This window comes from Bombus terrestris, chromosome 4 (genome assembly GCF_910591885.1).
Source record: "Bombus terrestris chromosome 4, iyBomTerr1.2, whole genome shotgun sequence".
NCBI lineage: Eukaryota > Metazoa > Arthropoda > Insecta > Hymenoptera > Apidae > Bombus > Bombus terrestris.
The window spans coordinates 7,435-34,372 of NC_063272.1; the positions used below are offsets into that span (position 1 = coordinate 7,435).

General features: G+C 36.0%; 2 protein-coding genes and 1 long non-coding RNA gene across 9 annotated transcripts; 1 reads left to right on the forward strand and 2 right to left on the reverse strand.

Annotated features, from left to right (window-relative positions):
* Positions 1–15,583: 15,583 nt before the first annotated feature.
* Positions 15,584–18,602, reverse strand: LOC125384860. 2 transcript variants are annotated; one of them, XR_007223676.1, is made up of 3 exons: positions 18,216–18,602; positions 16,962–17,021; positions 15,584–16,897 (listed from the first exon to the last, which is right to left on the reverse strand). It is a non-coding gene; the product is annotated as an uncharacterized LOC125384860 (long non-coding RNA). The 2 variants fall into 2 exon arrangements; XR_007223675.1 differs by lacking the exon at positions 18,216–18,602 and having other exon boundaries at positions 16,962–17,364.
* Positions 18,603–21,037: 2,435 nt separating this feature from the next.
* Positions 21,038–23,129, forward strand: LOC100649008 (protein-L-isoaspartate(D-aspartate) O-methyltransferase). 5 transcript variants are annotated; one of them, XM_012318632.3, is made up of 6 exons: positions 21,038–21,151; positions 21,658–21,753; positions 21,836–21,975; positions 22,384–22,513; positions 22,713–22,798; positions 22,871–23,129. In XM_012318632.3, the coding sequence occupies exons 1-6, from the start codon at positions 21,133–21,135 to the stop codon at positions 23,042–23,044; spliced, it is 645 nt and encodes a 214-aa protein (XP_012174022.1). In that variant the 5' UTR covers positions 21,038–21,132; the 3' UTR covers positions 23,045–23,129. The 5 variants fall into 5 exon arrangements, with proteins under 5 accessions (XP_012174022.1, XP_012174019.1, XP_003402474.1 ...); XM_012318629.3 differs by having other exon boundaries at positions 21,042–21,151; positions 22,384–22,609; XM_003402426.4 differs by having other exon boundaries at positions 21,146–21,285; positions 22,384–22,609.
* A 289-nt stretch (positions 23,130–23,418) lies between these two features.
* Positions 23,419–26,904, reverse strand: LOC100646277 (equilibrative nucleoside transporter 3). 2 transcript variants are annotated; one of them, XM_048405477.1, is made up of 10 exons: positions 26,283–26,897; positions 25,964–26,116; positions 25,585–25,845; positions 25,361–25,455; positions 25,231–25,281; positions 24,912–25,144; positions 24,519–24,756; positions 24,368–24,453; positions 24,098–24,297; positions 23,419–24,032 (listed from the first exon to the last, which is right to left on the reverse strand). In XM_048405477.1, exons 2-10 carry the CDS (start codon positions 26,107–26,109, stop codon positions 23,921–23,923), a joined length of 1,422 nt encoding a protein of 473 aa, XP_048261434.1. In that variant the 5' UTR covers positions 26,110–26,116; positions 26,283–26,897; the 3' UTR covers positions 23,419–23,920. The 2 variants fall into 2 exon arrangements, with proteins under 2 accessions (XP_048261434.1, XP_048261435.1); XM_048405478.1 differs by lacking the exon at positions 24,098–24,297 and having other exon boundaries at positions 26,283–26,904.
* Between the last annotated feature and the right edge of the window lie 34 nt (positions 26,905–26,938).

Below are 26,938 nucleotides of genomic sequence, written 5' to 3' on the forward strand. Positions count from 1 at the left end.
GAAGCACTGTAAGGGTCTCTTCGGTATGGCAGAGACCCTCGCGATGGACCACCCCAAGGCCACCCTGCCCGCCTGAGCTAGCTTGCGGGCACCGGCCGCCGGACACCTGACCCATGCCGATCCGAGTCCGCCCCTGGAGACGCCGATCTCGCCGATCCGAACATCCTCGCTGTTGCATCCCGCGGCCAAGGCCAGAGCTTGACGCAGCTCCTCCTTGCCCATTGAGATGTCCACATTGGTGACTCTCAGCTCGGCTTTGATCGTGGGAGTTCCGACCCTTACCTTGGTCGGGTCCAGAACGTCTGCCAGGCGCGTCGCAAGGATCGACGCCTTTTCTCTGTCCTTGTCCCTCGGGACTCTGATGACGATGGCGCCCGTCACCGCCTTCTTCATCGTGACGGCCTCCACGCCTATCTCGCCGAGGGGGATAGCTCTTCTGGCCATCGTTACGACGTCGGCATACGACATGTTGGCTCCCTCGCTTAACGTCAGTGTTACCGCGGATGTACTCGGTGCGCGAGGGAGCTTGACTGTTGGCGACGTCTTTTCCTCCCTGAATGGCTTTTTAACGGTGCCACCGCTGCCCGATTTCGGCGCGCCTCCCATCCTATCTGCCCACGGTTTTTGGACAGTCGCTGGTGGCCGGGACTTCTCCTCTCCTCCAGCGGCGTCCAGCTTCCTTTCGGCGATGTTCTTCTGCCCCATCTTACTTTTTCTCCCTACCACCACGCTCCACCCGCCGTCCTCCCGAGTCCTTGGGGGCGGCGGGGGATCTGTGCGGGCGGGGGGGCGAGTAGCGGAGTATTCCGCGCTCCGTCGGGTTTCGGGAGTGCTTTGTTGCTGCTGCCGCTGTTGTTGCAGCTGTTGTTGTTGTTGCTGCTGCGGCCTCAATAGACTCCCGAGTTGTCTCTCCACCATCTTCGTTATGGAGGGACCCAACTCTTCTAGCTTTCTCTCGAGGGCGTCGAGTCGCGCTTCTTGGGTTGCAGCCTCGACCCGTGGGCGGTCCGCGTCGGCACCGCCGCCACGCAGGCCTTCGATCGCGGGCATAGACCTCCTTGCCAGCTCTCTCCTAAGGGCGGCGTTCTCCTCCTCCAACGCGGACAGTCTCGCCTCCACCAGCCTCATCGCCGCGTTGTTGCCGCTGCTGCCCGCTTGTTCTCTCCTTCGCGGGGCCTCGCTCTTCCATGCGGCCGAGATATAGCTTGCCGCTTCCTTCAGCGCTTTGACGTACGTGCCCTTGAGGTTGGACGATGTGGTCGCCACCTTCATGATCTCGGACACGTGTCTCGTTAATTCCGCGCTGACGTCCGCGGCCGAACTCGTCCTCACTTGTATCTCCAGGTCTTCGGAGACTTCCAAGGTGGCTGTTGTCGCCAGTCTCCTCTTCTTCCCCCTGGATGCGATTGATGCCAGTGATGAGCGAGACGCGAACGAGGCTACCGATTCTTCGTCGTCCGACCTCGCTCGCTCCCGCGATCCTCCCGCAGCAGATGTTGTTATTGTTGTTGCTCCGTCTGACGGGGCCGGCGCAAGGAAAACGCTGCCCGTCCGGCACCCGCTTCTCGTCCTCGGAGTTCTCGGTGTCTCCGTGTATTCTTCCGAGAGTAGACTTCTCGCTTCGCCAGGCGTGGTAACTCGTTCGGGGGCCTGGCGGCCCACCCCCGAGCGGCCGTGGTCGTATGTTGACGACGTAGTGGGGCCCACTTGACTACCCCCGACTACGCCGGTACTGGGGTCTCCCTCCCCTGTACTGTACGTGTTTCTCCTATCTGTTGTGCCTTCCATGGTGAATGAAGTTGTTTCTCGCCGGGTCGTCATCGGGAATCTGTCCTGGTGCCACTCACTCTTTCGCACCCTGTCCCGGAGAGTCCGGAGCAGGGTGACAGGGAGCCCCACGAGAAGGTGAGGTGAGTGGTCTTGACAGGCATGGGCCCACCAACTTCTCCGAAGTTCCTCGCACCGGATCAGCGACCTGACGGGTACCAGAGGCACCGACCGGCCGCCACCCGACTATAGGGGGAACATCAGATCCATCGGGGTTTCCCGGGGGGTGGTCCTACGCCCCGAGAACCCATGCCCGCCTCATGCTCCCCAAAAAACACGGTAGCGAAGTGGTTAGCGCTCTAGGTTTCGAACGTTCGGGACCCGGGTTCGGTTCCCGGCGCCCGTGATCATCCTATTTTTCTACCACAACCTAACCCCAACCTAACCCCAACCTAACCCCAACCTAACCCCAACCTAACCCCAACCTAACCCCAACCTAACCCCAACCTAACCCCAACCTAACCCCAACCTAACCCCAACCTAACCCCAACCTAACCCCAACCTAACCCCAACCTAACCCCAACCTAACCCCAACCTAACCCCAACCTAACCCCAACCTAACCCCAACCTAACCCCAACCTAACCCCAACCTAACCCCAACCTAACCTAACCTAACCCCAACCTAACCCCAACCTAACCCCAACCTAACCCCAACCTAACCCCAACCTAACCCCAACCTAACCCCAACCTAACCCCAACCTAACCCCAACCTAACCCCAACCTAACCCCAACCTAACCCCAACCTAACCCCAACCTAACCCCAACCTAACCCCAACCTAACCCCAACCTAACCCCAACCTAACCCCAACCTAACCCCAACCTTTTTTTTTTTTTTTTTTTATACGTGGGGAAATCCTCATGGACACCCGGGCGCCACCAGACGCGTCCGGGTAGTGTCGGACTCTTACCGACTAAAACCCCACGATGACCATCCTGGCGTCTTGTGGACTTAGGGTAGGTTCTCTTGCGAATACGACCACCGCTTGTAGTCCGACGCCGCTGGTGTTGTCCTCCGAGATGTTGTTCCGGAGCCAGAGGCAGGTCATCCACCTCTGGCCACGTCGCCGTTGCCTACTTTCAGCCTCCGGGTCCCCCAGTTGGCGTCCGAGCTTCGTCCATCTGCAGGTTTCATCGGGGGGAGGGGGGAGAACTCGCCGTTCGGGGGCACCAATCCCTACTAGGCGCTCTTGCCCCCACCCAGCCGGAAACTCTCGTCGGCGTACCACGATGTCGCCCACAGGTGGAACGGTTGTCCCCCAAACCGACTTCCCCACCCAAACATCCTCCTGGTGGCCCGTACTGCTTCCTCCTGGTTTGGGGTGCCCTCTAGTCTCTCCTGGTCCTTGGTGGAATCCGAAAAAACCGGATTTGGTCACCGCAATCCAAAGCGCCAACGTCATCACGGAGCGGTCACCCATCCCAGACCGCCCCGCAACCTGGGGTGCTTAACTTTCGTGATCTAACGGGAACGAGTGTTTCACCCCAGCCAACGGACGTTGACACCTAACCCCAACCTAACCCCAACCTAACCCCAACCTAACCCCAACCTAACCCCAACCTAACCCCAACCTAACCCCAACCTAACCCCAACCTAACCCCAACCTAACCCCAACCTAACCCCAACCTAACCCCAACCTAACCCCAACCTAACCCCAACCTAACCCCAACCTAACCCCAACCTAACCCCAACCTAACCCCAACCTAACCCCAACCTAACCCCAACCTAACCCCAACCTAACCCCAACCTAACCCCAACCTAACCCCAACCTAACCCCAACCTAACCCCAACCCGAGCCCGTCCCGTCACTCGAATTAACAATCAATTAACAACAACAACAACAACACCAACAGCAACCGGTGCCTGTCCCGTTACTCGAATTACCTACCGAGCCTGCCCCGTCACTCGAATTGCCAACCCGAACCTGTCCCGTCACTCAGCTTCCCGACCCTCGTCAGCCCCGTCACCCAACTTCCCTACCGTCGCCAACCCCGTCACTCAAATTTCCAACCCGCGCCAACCCCGTCACCCAACTTTCCAACCCGCGCCAACCCCGCCACTCAAATTTTCAACCCTCGCCAACCCCGTCACCCTACTGCCTAACCCTCGCAAACCCCGACGAACTACTTCCCAACCCGCGCCAACCCCGTCCCTCAAATTTCCAACCCCGCCAGACCCCGTCGGCTATCTCCCCGACCGTCCTATATCCCTAGCCCTAGGGGATGCCCGGGCTGTCCGAGTCCAGTATAGCGGTAACGAAATGATTACGTTAGCAAAGGACATGCTAGATGTACGAAATAGAATGGAATCCCAATGCACTTAACATACATGTGTATCTATCTCTGTGAGTTGATGCGATGTGCGTGATAGGTGTAAAAGAAGAATAACTCGACATTCTTCAACGGTAATTATTTATTAATTTCTTTATTTATATAGGTTCACGATATACCTTTCTGCGCAGGACGCGTTATACGATTATCGGTTAGCGGTTACCAGTTCGAGCTCGGTGCGTTACGTCTGAGGATACGGAATCGTTTCATTCGTTCAGGAAAGTGTTGGTTCGGATAGTGAGGGAATTGGACGTCGCTGTTAATTGACTAAATTCTGTGTTGGTCGCTGGAAATTGATGTAAGGCACCATTGAGGGAAAGTTGCTAGCACGGAGCGTCGTACGTGAGGAAAAGCCGATTTCCTGCTTTTCCCCGCAGCGGATGGTATGTGTAGGAACTGTTCAGGCAAAGATTATTTGTCCCTTTAGAGAACCTTGGCTACCTACATCCTAAGATTTATAGCGGGTCCGGGTCCTAACTGAAAAATATATTCGGTGAACGTGTATCGACATCTGGCCGTCGTCTTCTTCGAAGGGTAGAGTCTTTGTGTAGCGAGCCGCGGGATAGAAACCGTTGGGAAGTTCGCTGCCGAGTGGCGCTACGTATGTTATGAACGTCGTATCCTAAATGGTGTCTGCAGCAAGGACCAGTAAGTATGTTTTTGTAGAGGTGCGTTATGCTGTCCGTAATAGTAGTAGTTGTCCTCTCAAGGTGTCTCACGTTCCAATACAGTCTGGATTATCCAAAATTCTTTTCGCGGCTTTTGGAGATCCAAACTGAACTGGTGCGTAGTTCTTAGCTTGGTATCGTTTTCCAAAGAACAATCAACGCATTAATTTTTTTTGGAAAACGATGCCAATTACCAGGTCTCACCACGCGGAGGTGACTACGCAAGAGACCCGCCCATGGCTTCTTTATCTTTATACATCCATCTCGACATTCAACCCATTGGCAGAATGTCGAGTTACGACTCTACTTGACCATGGGCCTGCGTAAGGAAATAGTTGTTTCGTACCCTAACTGCGAAACACATATCTCCAACGCAGCGCTTACATGAATCTTTACAAACGTGGAGCAAAGCATACATAACGCCACAGCTATCTCTCCCACACACCGATTACATAGATCGGTACAAATATTGTACAATAATTGGTATCCCTACTGGCAGCATTCGGTATAAAAGACACATTTATCTAACTTGGAACGAATGAAAGCAAAATGAGAGACTGACCCAACAAATGAGTATGCTTACACTGCGTATGGATGAAGTTGTGGCAAACACAAAAACGGGAAATGTATCGGAGGCCAGTTCCCTAATAACCGTAGACGAAGTAACCCACACCGCTAAAGATCAATCGGTCCTTCGAGAACCTCGCCCATTACTTCAAACACCACCTCAACCATCCTGGGAAAGGACTTTTCCTGAACCATATACGCAACCAGAGCTAAAAGCTGAGAGTGCATTAAAATGCATTCCGATATTAAACGGAGAGGATGATATAGACGTGGAGGATTTTATTCATGAAATACAAGAAGTAAGAATAATGTGTAGCGAACCAACACTATTACTAAAAATGATTAAAATAGAGAAGATTGTAGGAAAAGCCGCAATGGCAATCCGCATTACCGAATTCGAATCTCTGTACGAGGCATTGAGACGTAATGTAGCTGCGCAAGTATCAGTGAGAGAACAACAGGACGAATTAAGAGGAATGAGGCAAGGATTAACCGAAAGCGTGCAAAACTATAACATCAGATTTCGAAGTGTTTTTAACAAACTCCAACACAGCATTACCAACGAGTATAGAGACGAACTAACTCGACGGGTGATGAACGAGCAACTATACATGGACTCTGTGACCGACTATGTAAGAGGCCTTCGTCCAGAAATAGGGCAGACGCTAATGGTTAATCTCCCCCCAAATCTCATCGAAGCAGAAAGGAAAGCAATGAATATGGAAAGATACTTTCGCGAGCACAGCTCTCGCAGACAAATGACGCGACAGACAACCGCCCCTCCATTTTATCGTAACCAGGCTTTTCATCCAGTAGACAATCGCCTCGCTATTACAAGTAACACAAATAATAAAACTCCACTCACACAAAATATTCTACCAAGAACGAACAATTTTACGAAGTTTGGGAACAGACCATTAAGCGAAATGTCCCAAATGCAATCGATTGGGACACCTTCCCAATCAATGCCAAAATTTTCGGATACCGCCTCAAAGAAAAGCCCCTCCAGGAATAAACCACGTTCAAGAACAATCAGAATTAACAATGCTACCTCAGGAAGATTACCCACAATACTATTACAATTACCAGGACGACCAGGATTGCGATTTCTCGTTGACTCCGGAGCAGGAATCAACTTGCTTAAACAAAGATGCTACCCAGGAAAGACAACAATACCAGACACAAAGAAATTCTCCATGGGACATTCCGAATACGAATCTAATTCCAAAGTCAAATTGAATTTGTTCGACAAAAAGATAGACTTCTCTTTAATAGATGACGATTTCCCAATTATAGAAGATGGCGTATTAGGCTTACCCGGTTTGAATCAATATCGATTCGAACTCTCCAACGAAACATTGAAATTAGATAACAACACCCTTCTGTTGCAACAAGAATCAACCCTTGCACCAGGAGAAACCATTCAAAAAATTGTATACCTCGAAGGGAAGCCAACGCCAGTGTGCTTTATCAATGGTGGTAAGTCCTCAATTCAAGTTTCTAACATTATCGAAAATACAAATACCATAGATCAAATCCAAAAATTCAAATCTTCGATTCGACTATCGCACATAGAAAAACCTCTCAGAGAACCTATAGAAAAGATTCTTCTCTATTACATGGATGTATTTAATTTAGACAGCGAAACATTACCGTGTACATCTCTTGCTAAACATTCCATTACATTGAAAGAAGATAAAATCATCAACGTAAAATCCTACCGTCCTCCCGAACACCATAAAATCGAAATAAACAAACAAATGACGGAAATGTTAGACAAAAAGATTATAGAACCCTCCGACTCTCCCTATAACTCTCCCGTCTGGGTCGTCCCAAAGAAAATCGACGCGTCGGGGAAACAAAAGTGGCGAATAGTGATTGACTTTCGGAAGTTAAACGAATTAACGGACCAAGACGCATATCCATTACCTGACATTGACGATATACTATCGCAACTAGGGAACGCAAAATATTTCTCCGCTTTAGACTTATCCTCGGGATTCCACCAAATACTCATGGATGAGAATTCGAGGAAGTACACCGCATTTAGCACACCACAAGGGCACTTCCACTATAACAGAATGCCATTCGGGCTCAAGAACGCACCCGCTACCTTTCAAAGAATGATGGATACCGCGTTAAGAGGTTTAATTAATAATCATTGTTTCGTCTATCTCGATGAGAGCTAGAGCTCGGAAGTGTCTTATAAGTGTATAAACGAAGTAAAAATAAAGTTTTCTTCTTCCTTATAAAATTTCTCTTTATTTTTACGTGACACCCGTGACGCGATGCAAACGTCGAGCAGTCACCAAGAGTGAGATGTCCTTGTGCCGTCTTACGAATCCAAAGAGTTATCTAGTGCACGTTGACCCGCACGCACCCGGGATACGCGCGAGCGAGTACGCCACGCGACAGTTTGAAAGAACTGAGTGATCGCGAACCGACAAATCGCGAGTACAATTTCTCCAGTGTGATAAGCGACGGGAGAGAGACGAGATTTTTCTTTTTTCGTCCCAAGATGGATACGTATCGTTGTACAGAATGAGCTCACAATGAACTTAACATAGGTATCTATCTTACGATTAATTAAGCCTAAAACGCTCGCATTCTACGGTGTCCCCCGGTGTCCAACGGTGTCCAACGATGTCCAACGATGTCCAACGGTGTCCAACGATGTCCAAAGGTGTCCAACGGTGTCCAACGATGTCCAACGATGTCCAACGGTGTCCAACGATGTCCAACGTCGTCCAACGGTGTCCAACGATGTCCAACGGTGTCCAACGGTGTCCAACGATGTCCAACGGTGTCCAACGATGTCCAACGGTGTCCAACGATGTCCAACGGTGTCCAACGGTGTCCAACGATGTCCAACGATGTCCAACGGTGTCCAACGATGTCCAACGGTGTCCAAAGATGTCCAACGGTGTCCAACGGTGTCCAACGATGTCCAACGATGTCCAACGATGTCCAACGGTGTCCAACGGTGTCCAACGATGTCCAACGGCGTCCAACGATGTCCAACGGTGTCCAACGATGTCCAACGGTGCAGTCCAGTGTAGATCATCCAAAATTCTTTTGGCGGCATTTGGAGATCCAAACCGGACTGGTGCGTAGTTCTTAGCTTGGCATCGTTTTCCAAAGATTAATCAACGGATTAATTTTTTGGAAAACGATGCCAATTACCAGGTCTCACCACGAGGAGGTGACTACGCAAGAGACCCGCCCATGGGTTATTTAACTTTATACATCGATCTCGATATTCAACCTATTGGCAGAATATCGAGTACCGTCTCTACTTAACCATGGGCCTGCGTAAAGAGATATGGGAGTATACCACGCGACAGTGTGAAAGAATTAAGCGACCGCGAAGCGAAAAATAACGAGGACAATTTTTTCTGTGTAGTAAGCAAGAGGATGAAGAGAAAAGAGATTTTTATTTTTCGTTCCAAGATGGATCATTGTACCGAATAGAATCACAATACACTTTACATCTGTATTTACCTTATGAATAATTAAGGCCAAAGCGCCCATACCCCGCGGTTGCCCACGACGTCCCACCCATCGGGAGGTATTAGTCCGGTCTAGATCATCGAGACAGTTTTGAATGATCTAAACTAGATTGTGTTCAAACAGTTTTTACCATGATCTCGTTGTTCAAATGTTATAAATTAGTGGTTTAAATATTATAAATTGATGCTTTAATTGCTATTAAGTAATGGTTTAAAAGTTGTTAATTAATGGTTTGATTGTTATAAATTAATGATATAATTGTTATTAAGTAATCGCTTAAATATAATAAATTAATGCTTCAATTATTCTTAAGTAATGGTTAAAATGTCGTTAATTAATGTACTGATTCTAATAAATTAATAGTTTAATTGTTATTAATTAATAGGGCAAATGCTATAAAGTAATAGTTTAAATGTTATAAATTAATGGTTTAAATGTAGTAAATAAATATTTCGAATGTTGTTAATTAATAGTTTAAATGTTAAAATAAATGTTTTGAATGTTGTTACTTAATGGTCGAATTGTTGTAAATTAATAGATTATATGTTATAAATTAATAGGTTAAATGTTATAAATTAATAGTTCGAATGTTAGAAATTAATGGTTTAAATGTGTAAAGTAATAGTTTAAATGTTGTAAATTAATGGCTTAGACGTTATAAATGAATAGCATAAGTGTTATAAATTAACAGTTTAAATGTTATAAATTAATTGCTGTAATGTTATAAATTAATAGCTTAAATGTTATAAATTAATGGCCTAAATGTTACAAATTAATAGCTTAAATGTTATAAATTAATAGCTTAAATGTTATAAATTAATAGCTTAAATGTTATAAATTAATAGCTTAAATGTTATAAATTAATAGCTTAAGTATTATAAATTAATAGCTTAAATGTTATAAATTAATAGCTTAAATGTTATAAATTAATAGCTTAAATGTTATAAATTAATAGCTTAAATGTTATAAATTAATAGCTTAAGTATTATAAATTAATAGCTTAAATGTTATAAATTAACAGTTTAAATGTTATAAATTAATTGCTTTAATGTTATAAATTAATAGCTTAAATGTTATAAATTAATAGCTTAAATGTTATAAATTAATAGCCTAAATGTTATAAATTAATAGCTTAAATGTTATAAATTAATAGCTTAAATGTTATAAATTAATAGCTTAAATGTTATAAATTAATAGCTTAAATGTTATAAATTAATAGCTTAAGTATTATAAATTAATAGCTTAAATGTTATAAATTAACAGTTTAAATGTTATAAATTAATTGCTTTAATGTTATAAATTAATAGCTTAAATGTTATAAATTAATAGCCTAAATGTTATAAATTAATAGCTTAAATGTTATAAATTAATAGCTTAAATGTTATAAATTAATAGCTTAAGTATTATAAATTAATAGCTTAAATGTTATAAATTAACAGTTTAAATGTTATAAATTAATTGCTTTAATGTTATAAATTAATAGCTTAAATGTTATAAATTAATAGCCTAAATGTTATAAATTAATAGCTTAAATGTTATAAATTAATAGCTTAAAGGTTATAAATTAATTGCTGAAGTGTTGTAAATTAATAGCCTAAATGTTATAAATTAATAGCTTAAATGTTATAAATTAATAGCTTAAATGTTATAAATTAATTGCTTAAATGTTATAAATTAATTGCTTAAGTGTTGTTAATTAATGGCATAAACGTTATAAATTACAAGTTTCAATGTTATTATTTGATATTTTTTTTTATTTACCTTATGTTTAAGTTTCCTTTCGATGTTCACTCTCCGGGAGTTCAGGCACGAAAAAGCTCGCGCGTGACTTGCGTGTTCCTTATATGACTTGTCAAGGTGTCGGGATGTTAATCAAACGGTAACGATGTTTTGACGTAGCAGCAGGCGGTTTTTCCATTATAACAAAGTCAAATTGAACAATTTCTTAATTTTTAACGTAAATTGGCGTCTTTAACTATTTAATACGATATCCATTTTTATCATTTTAATAGTTTCTACAAACTAAGACTAAATCCACACTTCTTTGATACTAGTTTTCGACTATCAATTAGTTTGAACAAAAAGGGAAAAAGGCCTAACGGCAGTCGATGACGTTACTGTGAATTAAGTTAAGGTATTAAATAATTAGACAGATAAAATTCATATTAAGCGTTATATTATATTATCGATATTCGTTCATTTACTCGTGCTAATTAAAAAATAAAATGTTCTTTTTTCTTGAATAACATCCACATCACTGTTTGCGATATTTAAAATTCTTACCTAATGTTTACTTAAAATTCAGGTTCTTTTTTAATTCCTCTCAAGTTAAACGAATAAATCTACTCGTTATAGTTGCAACATAAAATGTTTTTTTTTCTTCAATACCGCCTCCATTGCTGTACGTGATACAGTTATTAATTATGTAGCTAATAGTATGAACTAATTGGCTGTAATCGCGGTTAAATATTTCTTCGTTAAATCTATCGATCTATTAGGCTATTACCGACAGACTTATTGATTCCTTGAAGAATGGTTTGATTCTTATAAATTAATGTTTTACATGTTGTCAATTAATGTTTCGATTGTTATAAATTAATAGTTTAATCGTTGTTAATTATTTGCTTAAATGTTATAAATTAATAGCTTAAATGTTATAAACTAATAGCTTAAAGGTTAAAAATTAATAGTTTAAATGTTATAAACTAATAGTTTGAGTGTTAGAAATTAATGGTTTAAATGTATAAAGTAATACCTTAAATGTTATAAATTATTAGATTAGATGTTGTAAATTCATGGCATAAATATTAGAAATTAATTCCTTAAATGTTGTAAATTCATGGCATAAATGTTATAAATTAGTGGCTTAAATGTTGCAAAATAATAGCTTAAATGTTATAAATAAATAGCTTAAATGTTAGAAATTAATGGTTTAAATGTATAAAGTAATAGTTTAAATGTCGCAAATTAATGGCTTAAATGTTATAGATTAATACCCAAAATGTTATAAATTAATAGGCTTAAATGCAATAAATTAATAGTTTGACTGTTAGAAATTAATGGTTTAAATGTATAAAGTAATAGTTTTAATGTTGTTATTAATGGCTTAGACGTTATAAATTAATAGCTTAAATGTTATAAATTAAGAGTTTAAATGTTAAAAACTAATGGTCTAGAAGTATAAATTAGTGGCTTAGATGTTGTAAATTAATGGCTTGGACGTTATAAATTAATAGCTTAAATGTTATAAATTAATAGCTTAAATGTTATAAATTAATAGTTTGACTGTTAGAAATTGTTGAGGTTATTTAGTATGTAAAGAGAGAAAAACGCGTGGATAAGGTGTAAGATACAAAATATATATTTGACTTGATAGTGGAATACAGGAATACAATTTGAGCTGGTCCAGAACCGCACGCTAGCAGTATTACTTTATAACTGAAAACCCCGAAGCCAACGTTGCCTGTATACAGTTTATGGTCTGCCTCCCTGCTATTCTTTTGTCTATATGCTGTCGATGGCTTCAGCGCTTGAGAAAGCTAAAAAGACCAGATGTGGAGTTTTCCTAGAAGTGGTGACCACTTCAACAGAAATTAATGGTTTAAATGTATAAATTAATAGCTTAAATTTTATAAATTATTGGCTTAGATGTTATAACTTGATGGCTTAAATATTATAAATTAATAGCTTAGATGTTATAAATTAATAGGCTTAAATATAATAAATTAATAGCTTAAATGTTATAAATTAATAGTTTGACTGTTAGAAATTAATGGTTTAAATGTATAAAGTAATAGTTTAAATATCGCAAATTAATGACTTAAATGTTACAGATTAATACCTAAAATGTTATAAATTAATAGCTTAAATATTATAAAGTAATAGTTTGACTGTTAGAAATTAATGATTTAAATGTATAACGTAATTGTTTAAATGTTGTAAATTTATTGCTTAGACGTTATAAATTAATAGCTTAAATGTTATAAATTAACAGTTTAAATGTTAGAAATGAATGGTCAAGGAGTATAAATTAATGTCTTAAATGTAAGAAATTAATGTTTTAAACGTATAAATTAATAGCTTAAATGTTATAAATTAATGGTCTAGAAGTATAAATTAGTGGCTTATATGTTGTAAATTAATGGCTTGGACGTTATAAATTAATAGCTTAAATGTTATAAATTAATGGCTTAAATGTTATAAATTAATAGCATAAATGTTATAAATTAATTACTCAAGTGTTGTAAATTAATGGGTTAGACATTATAAATTACTAGTTTCATTGTTATTATTTGATATTTTTTTTATTTACCTTATGTTTAACTTCCTTTCCGATGTTTACTCTCTGGGAGTTCAAGCACGATAAAGCTCGCGCACGACTTGCGTGTTCCTTATATAACTTAACAACGTGTCGGGACGTTAATCAAACGGTAACAATTTTTCGACACAGCTGGAGGTGGTTTTTTCATTATAACAAAATCAAATTGAACAATTTCTGAATTTTTATCGTAAATTGACGTCTTTAACGATTTAATACGATATCCATTTTTCCCATTTTTATAGTTTCTACAAACTAAGACTAAATTCACTCTTCTTTGATACTAGTTTTCGACTATCAATTAGTTTGAACAAAGAGGGGAAAAAAGCCTAACGGCGGTCGATGACGTTACTGTGAAATTAGTTAAAGTATTAAATAATCAGACCGATAAAATTTATATTATATTATCGATATTCGTTCATTTACTCGTGCTAATTAAAAAATAAAATGTTCTTTTTTCTTGAATAACACCTACATCACTGTCTGCGATATTTAAAATTCCTACTTAATGCTTACTTAAAATTCAGGTTCCTCTTTAATTCCTCTCAAGTAAAACGAGTAAATTTACTCGTCATAATTGTAACGTAAAACGGCTTTTTTTCTTCAGTACCGCCCGCGTCGCTGTACATGATACAGTTATTAATTTTGTAGCGAATAACATCAATTAATTGGCTGTAATCGCGGTTAGGTATTTCTTCGTTAAATCTATCGATCTATCAGGCTATTAGCGAGAGACTTATTGATGCCTTAAAGAATGGTTTGATTCTTATAAATTAATGTTTTACATGTTGTCCATTAATGTTTCAATTGTTATAAATTAATAGCTTAATCGTTGTTAATTATTTGCTTAAATGTTATAAATTAATGTCTTAGACGTTATAAATTAATAGCTCAAATGTTAGAAATTAATGATTTAAATGTATAAAGTAGTGGTAGAAGGACGTCTGTCCTTGTCGCACAATATAGCTTTCCTTGTCTAACAGGAGTTGAGATATCTTCTCGTACATTCTATGCTCCTTGTTACTTTCCCGCAGTTCCGGCCGTCTGCCATAGATCGCAGCATCGATCATATACGTGTTTTTTTAATTCATCGAATTTTCGATAATTCGGTTAGTAACGATTATCCACGACGATACCTCGTCACCCGAGGCTAATTTTCGCATGATTTTCTCTACACGTAGTTAATTTACGGTCTTTTGTACACGAAGAACTTGGCACAGTTTCTAAGGAAGTTCCTACAATTCCTTGGAGAGTGAATTAATCGCGCAAAAGATTAACTATAACAACCAATCGTGAAGTTGGTCAACCTATAGTCACCTATTTCAGAGGGAGAAGAATTTATATAATATTTGGATTCATGACAACTGCAGATATTTTACAACATTGTTAACTTTCTCAATTCGACAGAATATTTTATATCGATTAATAAACTTTCTCAACTTCGTACAACAATTACGTTAATCCTTAAATATACATGTAATTCTGATATTTCCACACAGATAATTCTGTTCTAATTCTGTTTCTAATATAAGATTACGTTAGTGTGTTGTTGTAGGTCAATTATTCGTTTAATTACTTACTTCGTTTTATTTAATAACGTTTGTAATTTGTAACTGTAATATGCCTCTATATTTATAATAGCATATTTAGGGTAGAATTCCCTCTATATTTGAATCTGTAGTGCGATAAACGCTCGTGTCCTTACCCATCTACGTGTCATGCCTACCCGGACTAGGCACTGTACTCTTCTTCTCTTCCTTCCCACATCTACCAAACGAACGATAAAAATTGCTTGCGGCAGCAAAATCGGGTAGCTTTCACTACCTCGAGCCCGTTTGGACACACCACCACGGGGAAGAAAACCCAGGGTGAAGAATCGAGCCGAGTTACGAGTCCGACACCTTACCGCTTTTTTTTTTTTTTTTTTTTATCTCTGTTTATTTGTTCCAGGTTATTTACATATTTTTTTACATCATTTTTTTCCAGAATAAACGCTGAATTCTAATTGTAGGGTGGTACAGGCAAGAGTACCGATACGCGGCGGTACGACGTAGCCATGCATTATTACATTCTTTTCTCTTTTTTTTTTTTAAGATTATTATTGTTAAATAAAATAAAATTAAGCCGCTGTTGCGCTGTGCCTATGTACGATATTTTAATTTATGTCCTGAAAGCCTGGACGCAAAAACAGGACAGTTCGCTAGCCTATTAGGGAGGGGTTGGGAGGGGATGGACTGGGAGGAGCGGGGAGGGGTGTTCTGTGGGATTAGTATAATATTTGTTTATCGACACCTTACCGCGGAGCTAACCGGGCTCTTTACGTGTTGCTTGCTTAAACCTATATTTATGTTTAATCCATTTTTTGCACAATCACCGCTCTTTTGTCTTCTACCTTTTCATCAGAGAAATATTTTAGATACACTCTATTATTCTCTGCCCTTCTTTCTACTCACCACCCATTTACCACTTATTAAATTTATCAAGTCCTATACATTTCCCTCTTCCTTCTATGCCAACTTTCCTTTCTCAAATAACATTACACCTTTCAACAAATTTTCTTTCTCTCTATTCCCTTCCACCAAACCTTCTTCCGACGTTCTTCTTTCCTGTCAGACTTTGTAACGCACTATAATTCTCATCCAAGCCTACACCAAGGATGTAATTACCAGCATATTTCCTATAATTCTATATAATTACTACATTTAATAATACCGTTCCATTTTATTTCTAATACCTTTCGTTCCTTTAAATGGAAGTCATTTAACGTTAATCACTTTCCATATATTATCCGTATAATTACAAGATTCCAATCGTGTTATTCCTTATTAATATATTTCCAGATATAATTATTATCTTTCGTAATGGTATTTTATTCCATTACCCATACATTTCACAATTACGCCTTTCTTAACGCAACCATATTCTTAATCTTTAAAAGCTATTCTATCCGTCATTTATCTTTTTAAAGCCTACTTTCACAATTTATGGTCAATGGTCGAATAAACGACGCGCACGTATCTCCTAAATGGATCTTTATTTATTCTTTAGTCTCCTAGAATCCAAACAAATCCATTCTTTTACCATCCAGAAAATTATATTGCCTTACGTATTACCTATTATCATTTTATACTCTCTTTTCCTTCTTTTCTTACTTCTTTCAACTTTCACGCATCTAACGTCTACAATCTTTTTACATATTTTACAATTTTCTAACAAAACTAACCCATGTTTTGACAAATTCCCATGCTTAATTAACATCGCTATTACCTTTCCTGCTCCACCCTTCCACGCACCCAAGTTAGCAACGCGTTTATTTTATTTACGCATCTTTATTACACACCTCGTCTTTTCACCCCATATTTTTACGCTCTTATCATTACTTGTTTTACGCAAAACGTTTCACATTTCCAAATTATTTTATTTACACTTGTTATTTACACATTTACAAGATACTTCTCCCAGCCCTTCCCTCGTTTCACACTTTTTCTCTCACGCTCGCACGCAACCAACCAGATAATACATTTTCTCATTATCAACGATTAAACGTTCTTTTCCTTCTTCCTCTTGTTAATCCTCTTGCTGCTCGTTGTTATTCGTCACAGTCCATTTCTCCAGATGCATCGTCCATTCATGCTCGCAATTCAATTTATACAAAGGAAAACAAACCGATAACCTACAACTAGATATGAGATAATTAGAATTACCGTTCGCGCTGTATTTACCACAATGTGCTATCAACGTACCTTTGCGTTAAATTTCCAATTACACAAAATATCTTACACAGCTCCGACCAACGAAAAACTCTGCAACAGTGGAACATGCGCTCGTTAGACGGCCGAGTCACCGTCATAAACTACGCACAGTTCGGATCGATCACTTTGTCCAATAAACTATTCTAGTACTTTCGAATAAATTTAATACACTATATATATATATATATATATATATATATATATGTCGGAGATGAAGGAACACCGGAGCCTTCCCTTTGAAACTTTGGGAAAACCCCCTAATACTGTAATTTATATTCTACCATAGCCGTAATTAAGCAATTGCCGTCATTCAATCCGACTGTAATTGTTCGAGAGTTATGATAGTGAGCTTGGGCTCGAGGCGACAACCAGTCGCCGAACGTAGCCGCGGTCAAGGGATGAACGTTTTGTCTAACAAAGGCATGGAGTAATTCTATAGCTCTCCTTAAAAGAAATAGTCATAGCGGCACGTGACAGTAAACATTCCAACAGACAAACAGTCTTTGTTCCAACTACGGGAAGATAGGAGAAATCTATTTTTCCACGAACGACGCTTCCCGCTAGCAACTTTCCCTCATGGGCTGCTAGCATCTTTTTCTAACCACCGATATGGAGATTGACCGATTATCAGCAATGCTAATTTCCCTCACCTTCCGAACGAAGACTTTCCTCGACAAATCCGAGGATCTCGTGTCCTTAGACACACCCCATATAGTTTTTCCTCGGTGGCATCATCGGCACAGAAAGTCATTCTCTCTCGTGCGATCTCATCGACGAAAAGAGTAACGTCTTTACGATCAGTGAATATTTCACGTTTTGTTAACAAAGAGTCAGACTTGGACTTTGCGAGAACGTACATCTATCATCCCGTTGACCGCGGATTCGTTATCGAACCTGAGGCCATTGTCACTAGTGTCGCGAGCGCTTAACCGCCCATGGTTAATTGTCAAGACTGTAACATCTCCATTATTGTAATAAACTTCACCTGTGTTGTACCGCACCAATGGCTGATTCTCGTGAACATTCCTTTGACGCCCCTAACCCCAACCCTAACCATAACGTCAACCCGACATATATATAATACTATATAATATATACTATATACATTAGGTGGTAATGACAAAATCTGCAATCACTTAGTTGCCAACGTAATATTACGTTATATAATATTACGTTATATAGTATTAGATAGGTGCAAAAACAAGGACAGAGTTATAATAAGTTAACATTTATTACGATACTTACAATCATCATAAGATTTTACTATTTACAAAAAAATTTGTTTATTATGTTATTTATATGTTATTTATCAGACGGTAGTTGTGTCTTGTTTGTGATCGTTTATACATATAGATCGCATTCGTATATTTTGCAAGAGGCAGATTATTTAATACATAATATCTTCCTTTATAATATATCTAATATCCTAATAATTAGACGAACGTAATACAAATGTTTAGAATCAGAAATTATCTGTTTATATAGAGATCTGTTTGATGCAAGATCTAAAATCAATCAAATCGGATTGTATGGATTGTGTATTTGTCTGTGTTAATCCTTTGACGTCGATACCAACGATGTATATAGCGAATGGCGGTTATCAGCCAAGATTATGAGCACGTACGCAAATAGACTAGAATATTTTGCAAGAATGAAATGTCTTGGTATGGTACGCTTTAATCTATCTATCCAAGTCAAAATAAGTATAAAAATCGCGTGGCAATCAACATATTTAAAAAAAAAAAAAGAAAAAAAAAAGAAAAGGAGAAACAGATGCTTCTGATTGTTTTTTAGTGCATTTTCATAAAATCTTCTAAATGTTTAATTCTCATAGAATAAAAGGGAGAGCATACGTTTGAATCTCAGCAGATTTTATTAATTCTTTGAAACCATAAATACAATATGAGTATTACATCAACTTTAGTTCATACATGTAACAACATATTATTCTGCACGTAACAGTTACATTTAATGAAACATTTATTTATCCAGTAAATCCATATTCTCTACTAAACGTTCGTTTAGATATGACAACTCCAAATTACATATTAATAGAAGAATACAAGATAATAGAAATAAAAGAAAAAGCATTAAAAAGAGCAGTAAGATATGAAGAGAATCGAATTCCTAGAATCGAAAAATGAATTAGTAAAGGCGTGTATAAAGGAAAGAGAGAGAAACTGGAGAAATTGCCATGAAGGGAAAAGAGCAAGAAAGAAAAAGAAGGGACTAGAAGAGGTGAGAAAGGGAGGGACGCAGATAGAAGCAAGAGAGGAGCAAGAAAGGATGACAGCAGATCAGATCATAGAGGAAAGAAGAAAGAGAGAAGCAGAAGAGAGGGGGGAAAGGATAAGGGAATCCAAATATAATATACAGTACGGAAATATAACCAAAGAAAAATTATCAAAGTACCTAGAAGGGAGGATGAAGTAGAAAGACAGAAGAATACTGGCAAGATTCAAATATGGACACGAGACCAAAGCAAGGGAATACTGGAAGGAAGAGGGAGAAAAAAGATGCAGACTATATAAAAGGAATGAAGAAGACCTGAGACATGTAATAGAAGAATGCGAAATAACGGGAGAGCCAAAGGACATAGGAAAAGTACTAAATGAGACGGGACAAAGTTTAGCAGAACTGAAAACAATAACAGAGAAGAGAAGGGCAAACGATAGGAAGGATGCATAACAAGGAGACTAAGGCACACAGTTGCAATAGTTTTTAGTCATTAGTGGTTAATTTGTAGTTCCTAGTTTTAGTTTTTAGAGAATAGAATAATTAAGGGAGTACAATAGAATAGAGTGGAAAAGAGGGGAGATAGATATATAAGAAAAGAATTAGACATAAGAGATGTAAAACCGAAAGTTCGTCCAAAGCCGAAAGGCACGGACTATGCAACAATAATAATAATAATGTAGTGTAATACGATATAACGTAATACTATATAACGTAATTCATTATAACGTAACACTATACAGCGTAATATTGTATAGCGTAATAGTATATAACGCTATACTATATAACGTAATACTATATAGCGTAATATTGTTTACCGTAATAGTATATAACGCTATACGTAACGTATAACGTAATACTATGTAATTTAATAATAAATAACGTAATAATATATAACGCAATACTACTTAACATAATACTAAATAACGTAATACTTAAAATAACGTAATGCTATATAACGTAATACTGTGTAACGTAATACGTTCTAACGTTATACTATATAATGTAGTACTATAATACGTAATACGTTGTAACGTAATAGTGTATAACATAATACTATATAACGTGATACATTATATCGTAATACATTATAACGTATTGATATATAATGCAATGTAATATAGCGTGATATTTTATTATGCGATGTAGTATAACGTAATATATTATGACGCGATACGATATATTCTTAGCTTATAAAGAAACTATACAGACTATCTACCACAAATCTACCCACATTGATGCAAGTAACTGAGGCAATTAATATATGGATCGAAATATTAATCCGTTAACAAAAAATATACACTAAGCATATATGTAAAAAATGAAACATTATGAATATAAATAAAAATAATTGTCTTTTTGGTAATACTTATATAAAAGTAAAATTATTGTCGCAAATATTGAGTTTGAGATATAATTGTTTATATTAGTATTTTTCTTGCAAGGCGCAGTTTATCTATATAAGTCTATGTACAAAGCGGTACAAGACTTTAGATAAAATATTCAATCCTTCTTATTCGTATTCTTTGTATCAAATGGTTTTAACCTTTCCTGTTAAAATAAATTGCTTTTATTAGTATCAATTCTTTATCCTCATCAAATAATTTACGCAAAACATATCAATTTATAATTATTTTATTATTAGAATCACTTTTAATATAATTCAGCTAGAAATCCGTCTTTAAAATCTCAGTTTAAAGCTTCTTTCCTATTGTGAAAAATTATATTAGTAATTCGAATCCATCTTGATTATATACAGAGTGATATATGTACGGATGTATATTGAATTTGTAACGTACTATCGTAGTATGTATAATAATGTGCATGTTTCTAAATTCTTATAGGCGTGTCACAAAACGCCACAGACGAATATACCTCGTTTCACTTTTTGTGCCAGTACTACAGAATCGATAACATCGCATGTGACATGAAAGTGGTAAAAACAGGTATGAATCGGTAAAATTGGAAGTGACATAATAGTGGTAAGAAGGCTGGTAAAACTCCAATCTCTGTTGTATTGCATAATTTAATGTCACTTCATTCTTTATATTACATTCATCCTATATGTTCCTCGTATTTGGTATGTGCCCATGTGCAATAATGATGCAATTTTATTTGGCTAGAATTGTACAAGACAGGTTTACTAAAATCAACATAAAGGTTACATTACGTGAAACTTAAAATCAAATTTGGTATCAATTTTCAACAACAAACTATGTACATTGAATTAATCGGTTTCAATTTACTTGTCATTTAACGTTATTACATATATAATTGTATAACAGTAAAAATGTATTTTTTTTTTTTTTTTTTTTTATTTACTTACCATATACATTTAATTGCATTGATAATTCTAATAAATTTTGTAATAACTGCAACAATAACTTGCGGTTATTTTATTAAATCATAATTTACGATCTGAACGTTTATATATCGTGTTTTATTTTCCTAGCGATAAGTTTATTATTTTCTGAATTTGCATATGAAATGGCCTGGTCTGGGAGATTTCACGCAAAAAACAATCATGATCTTATACAACATCTGAAATGTAAGTGATATAAATATAACTTTGCAATTACATTTACTACCAAAAGAAAGTTAGATGTAAACCACATGTCTTTTTGATTTAGCATCAAGAATAATTAAATCAGACAGAGTTTATGAAGCAATGTCTTCTGTAGATAGAGGAAATTATACCTGTTCTGGCTATGCATATATAGATTCTCCACAGGATATTGGCTATGGTGCAACTATAAGTGCTCCTCATATGGTATACAGATATCTACTGAATTTAAATCTGTGATTTGATGCAAGTTCCGATGTCATTATTTATAATGCTTCCTGCTGTTTCAAATTTCTTTCGCAACAACAACAAAAAGAATGAATTAAAGCTTATGATATTTGTATTTTTTATAGTGACTTTGGTATTTTTTTACAGTGTTTATTTTATAAAAAATGTTATCATTACATACAAATGCCATTATAATCATTTCCAGGTAGAATTTTCAGATAGAACTTGAAATTGTCGTTTTTTTTATATAAAATATACAATTGCTTATAAATTCAATATTGAGTTAGTCATTTTTGAAAAAATATGACATTGGCACATTTTGCACCAAGACACAAAAGCATAATATAGAAAATATATCAGCGAAATTGATAAATTAAAATTATTCAGCATGCATATGCTTTGGAAATACTTGAAGATAAGCTGTGTGATGGTGCTAGAGCATTAGATGTTGGTTCTGGTTCTGGATATTTAACAGCATGTATGGCAATGATGTTAGGAACAAATGGATTAGCTATAGGTATTGAACATATTTCTGAACTTAAATCATTTGCTATGCAAAATATTCAGAGAGATAACCCAGAACTTCTTGAAAGCGGTCGTGTTCAATTAGTTGGTAATTATTTTCTAAATTTTATACAAATATGTGGATTTGTATATTTCATATAAAAATATGTAATATTCCACATTTGTTCTAATATTTATACATAATATTCTAGTTGGAGATGGAAGATTAGGATATCCAGAAAAAGCACCATATGATGCTATTCATGTGGGAGCTGCTGCTAAAGAAATGCCTCAAGCTGTAAGAAAAAACTTAATTACTTAATGTTATACAGAAATATATTATATAATCATTAAAATATTTATTACACAGTTAATTGATCAACTAGCTCCTGGAGGACGTTTGGTGTTACCAGTGGGTCCAAGGAACTCAGATCAAGTTTTAGTACAGGTTGATAAAACAAAGGATGGGAAGATTAAGAAAAAGTCTCTTACGGGTGTAGTTTTTGTTCCATTAACAAGTAAAGATAAACAACATCCTTCATGAGATACATGCATGCTCCAATAAGTGAGCAGGCTTTTTTTCTGTGAATTAAATGCAAATGATAAATAAAGCTTATAGGTTTTAGTTATATACGCACTAATATATATACCCAAATACTTGCAAATAAATAAAGTACTTGCAAAGGAAGTAAAAAAGAAAAGAAAATCTTAGACGTAGGCATTATAAGTATCAATATATTTCAAATTGTATGTAATATAAATTTAGTTACAAACATCCATAAAAAGTAGATATTATGTAATATATTCAATAATATATCAATGATAATTCACAGGGCACGAAATGCCTCCTATAACGGAATTTTTTCTGTTAAATTAAATATTCTATCTAGTTTAAAGGGTTTAATAACACATTAACAATGAATTGAACTATATTCTTTTATTATTAATACTTATAGCTAAATATAAATTATTATATTATGTTACAGTTTTAGTTTTGACAAACTAGTTTTGACAAAGGTTGAAAGATATATCATAATTTATTGCATTCTTCGATTTCTTAAAAATACATTATTTAAATGTATAATAAAATTGTACCTTTCCATATATGCAATCAATTAAGTCTTTATGTATCAGCATTTGAGATCTATTAGATGTAATTTGGCACACACAATTATTTCCATTCTATACACAAAACATTTTGTATATTCGTGAACTGATCAAATTTTACTATATAAATATTTTAAAAAAGTTTCAAAAATAATTTACTATGATATATCAAACATTACATTTATAAATTTTGTCATAAAGTATAAAATAAAATTATTTAATTTGATCCAATTTTATGTCTTGTGGTCCTGTTTTATTTTAATATAGAGGGCAGTATTTATATATTCCTTTGGTTCAGACACAAATTGTACAATTAAAGTGCTTTAACTATAAGCAAACTGAGTGCAGAACCTGATATTAATCCTATACCAAGGAAAGCTCCCATCATAATACATGCAATTTCCTTCTCTTGAGAATCTACAACCCTGTATAAAAATCCTTAGTATCAAACTAATAAAAATTTATTAAGTTAGTATATATAATAACTTACATAGGAGTTAAAATAAATGATAAATTACATAGATAGCCATTACTGATGGCAAATGCAACAGTCATTAAAATATAATAAAGATCATTATGAATATAAACAGAAAGATGATGTCGGGGCTGAGCATTACAAAATATAAAAGCTGGTACAAAGATGACTCTCATCAGACTTAAAAATACGACTTGCCATGGTTTATTTTTTGGCTAAAATATTAATTTAAATATTATTATAGTAACAAAAAAGTATATATTTTCAAATAGCGTTTATACATACCCATTGAAAAATGCCTGATAATATTCTTCCAGTATAATCACCACAACTAAAAATGAGGTAGGTCACCACAGGTACAAAATAAATATCTATAAAACATATAAAAAAGCTATAAAAATTTTATAATTATATAAAATTCAATTGCAAGACTTACCATTCCATACATAACCTTTGCCTTTATACTGACTGTCCACTAACACAGTAAGTGCTGGATATACAGAAAAGGATATCAAAAATACTAGAAATACATTAATACCATAATGCCAAATTCTTTTAATAATACGCATATAAGATATTGTAGTGCCTTGCGAAAAAGTTACTTCTCCGGTTATTGAATAATCTGCTTCTACATTTTCAGACAATTTTTCTACCATATGATGTCTGAAAAATACCTATGGTAAAAAATAAATGATATCCATATGACATTATAATTTAAGTCTTCTCTTCAGTTCGTAATAGATTATTTTGTTATATGTCTGTTATTATCATAAGCCACTTATAAAACACCTGTATGATAAATATCATTATAGAATGCTAAATTACTTACTGCTTTTTCTAGAATTATATATGCAATCAAAGATAAGAACAATATAACATCTCCAATTATAAAATAAACTAGCCCTGAAAGTACAGGACTAGCACCAATCCAAAGAGAACATATTTCTGCTATAGCAGTAATAATTCCTCCAAGAGCTTGCCCACTTGACATAGCTGTTATATATTTTGGAGAAAAGCGTCCAGCAATACCCATTAAACTCCCTCCAAAAATTGCACTTGCAGCTACAAAAACGCAATATAATATCACTATTTTATCTGATTTAAATGTTGTAATATTCAATAATACTTCAAATTCTAATGATATATACCATTGACACATGCCACTGTGATCAAGGTAATTATTAAAAATGTTCCCTGCCCTAAAACCAAAGTTAGTATATTACTTTAAATGTAAAATATATAATTTTATTCCGAATATTATCTTTTTATTAAACTTACATTTGTCCGTATTTATTTTAACAAACATTGTTGTTAGAATAAAAAATAATAATATTGTGCATTGAGAGCCCACCATTCTTACTCTTAAGGGAATTCTGTTATTTTAATATTTTGTTACATAGTTTATATAGTTTAGTTGTTATTTATATAGTTAAAAATTTCTTTTAATTTATATATTGCACTAATTCTTTTTTATTATATAATTACAGTTTTATTTTACTTACCTTTCACTAATAAATGCATTTACAATTAAAAAAAATGTATTTGGTAGTGCACTTGCTACGCTTATATATGATGTAAAACTAGCTTGGAGATCAGTTTTTTTTTCTAAATTTTCCATATGAGTGTAATTAATACCTTTTGTAGAATTTTTCTGTATCTCTCGAAATTTATACAACCAATAATCATCAGCTGTGATGAAAAAGCTCCAAGGAATTAATGTATTTATACCAAGTACATAAAAAACGATATATGCAAGATTATATCTGCAAAATATAATTTCCAACATTATGTAAATTTTTTAAATACATGTATGTACATATTCATACAGTAATAAAATATGTATTCATAATAATAATTTAAATTATTTTAAACAGTTTTTACTTATCACTCGGTTCATATTGATTTAGGAATGGTTTTTCATCCGGAACAGAAATATTTGGATCATCAGCTTCAGTTTCTAAATCATCTTCAAATTCACTGTCTGATACACCTCCTAGCAAAGGTCTTCTATTTATAGAATATGACATAGTGAAACTAAAAATATTTAAAAAATTGTTACATTGTTACAATATTTACAAAATTATAAACATTGTAATATACTATACATATAACATGATAACATAAATAAATAAATTTTATCATAAAGTTACAATGAATATAACATTAATTAGACATAATTATATTTATATTTTGTACTTACAATATAAATATATAGAAAGCAACAACAATGTTTCAACAAATTTTCCCTTGATAATTTATATACATTTAAAGCACTAATTATTTACATGTTGATAAATAATCAAAGTAAATTTCTTTAAACGTTATCGAATTTAACAGATGTAAAAGCTTTCAATGACCATGTTTAGTAAACCACGTCTATGAAACGATTGACAATGTCCTCAGTACATTATTGTTTTACAGTCTCAAAAGATTTAATACCGTAAGTATATATAATATACATATATATAAGTTATTTCCTTGACCACCTGTGATTAAGCACAGATATAAAAACCAAATACTGTGGCATTATAGTATTATATTAATCCCAATGTTCTCCTTTCACCATTACTTATTTGTGTGTATAGACATAAAACAGCTGGTACATAATACAAATATGACATAAGGCATAAGGTATCTGTGTTAATGTAGAGTAGAGATACTCTTTGGTTAAAACTATGCGATACATCATATGGGAACAAAATATAAGTAAACTAGGACATTCTAAGCTGGTAGTACTTATTTTACTGATTAAAACTGGTGTTTATATTGCGCATTGTATATGATAATTTAACCAATCAAATATAACGTTTTATTTTTATTTTTACTGATCGCGTACAGCACGTATATACAATATGT

Excerpts from the sequence above, each read along its gene's own strand:
- LOC100649008 (XM_012318629.3), top strand. Across the intron at positions 22,610-22,712 it reads CGGTCGTGTTCAATTAGTTG|TTGGAGATGGAAGATTAGGA; the intron begins GTAATTATTTTC and ends ATAATATTCTAG. Across the intron at positions 22,799-22,870 it reads CTAAAGAAATGCCTCAAGCT|TTAATTGATCAACTAGCTCC; the intron begins GTAAGAAAAAAC and ends TTTATTACACAG.
- LOC100646277 (XM_048405477.1), bottom strand. The coding sequence starts at position 26,109 with ATGTCATATTCTATAAATAGAAGACCTTTGCTAGGAGGTGTATCAGAC. Across the intron at positions 24,454-24,518 it reads CAAAGGTTATGTATGGAATG|ATATTTATTTTGTACCTGTG; the intron begins GTAAGTCTTGCA and ends TATGTTTTATAG. Across the intron at positions 24,033-24,097 it reads TCATTTATTTTAACTCCTAT|GGTTGTAGATTCTCAAGAGA; the intron begins GTAAGTTATTAT and ends ATTTTTATACAG.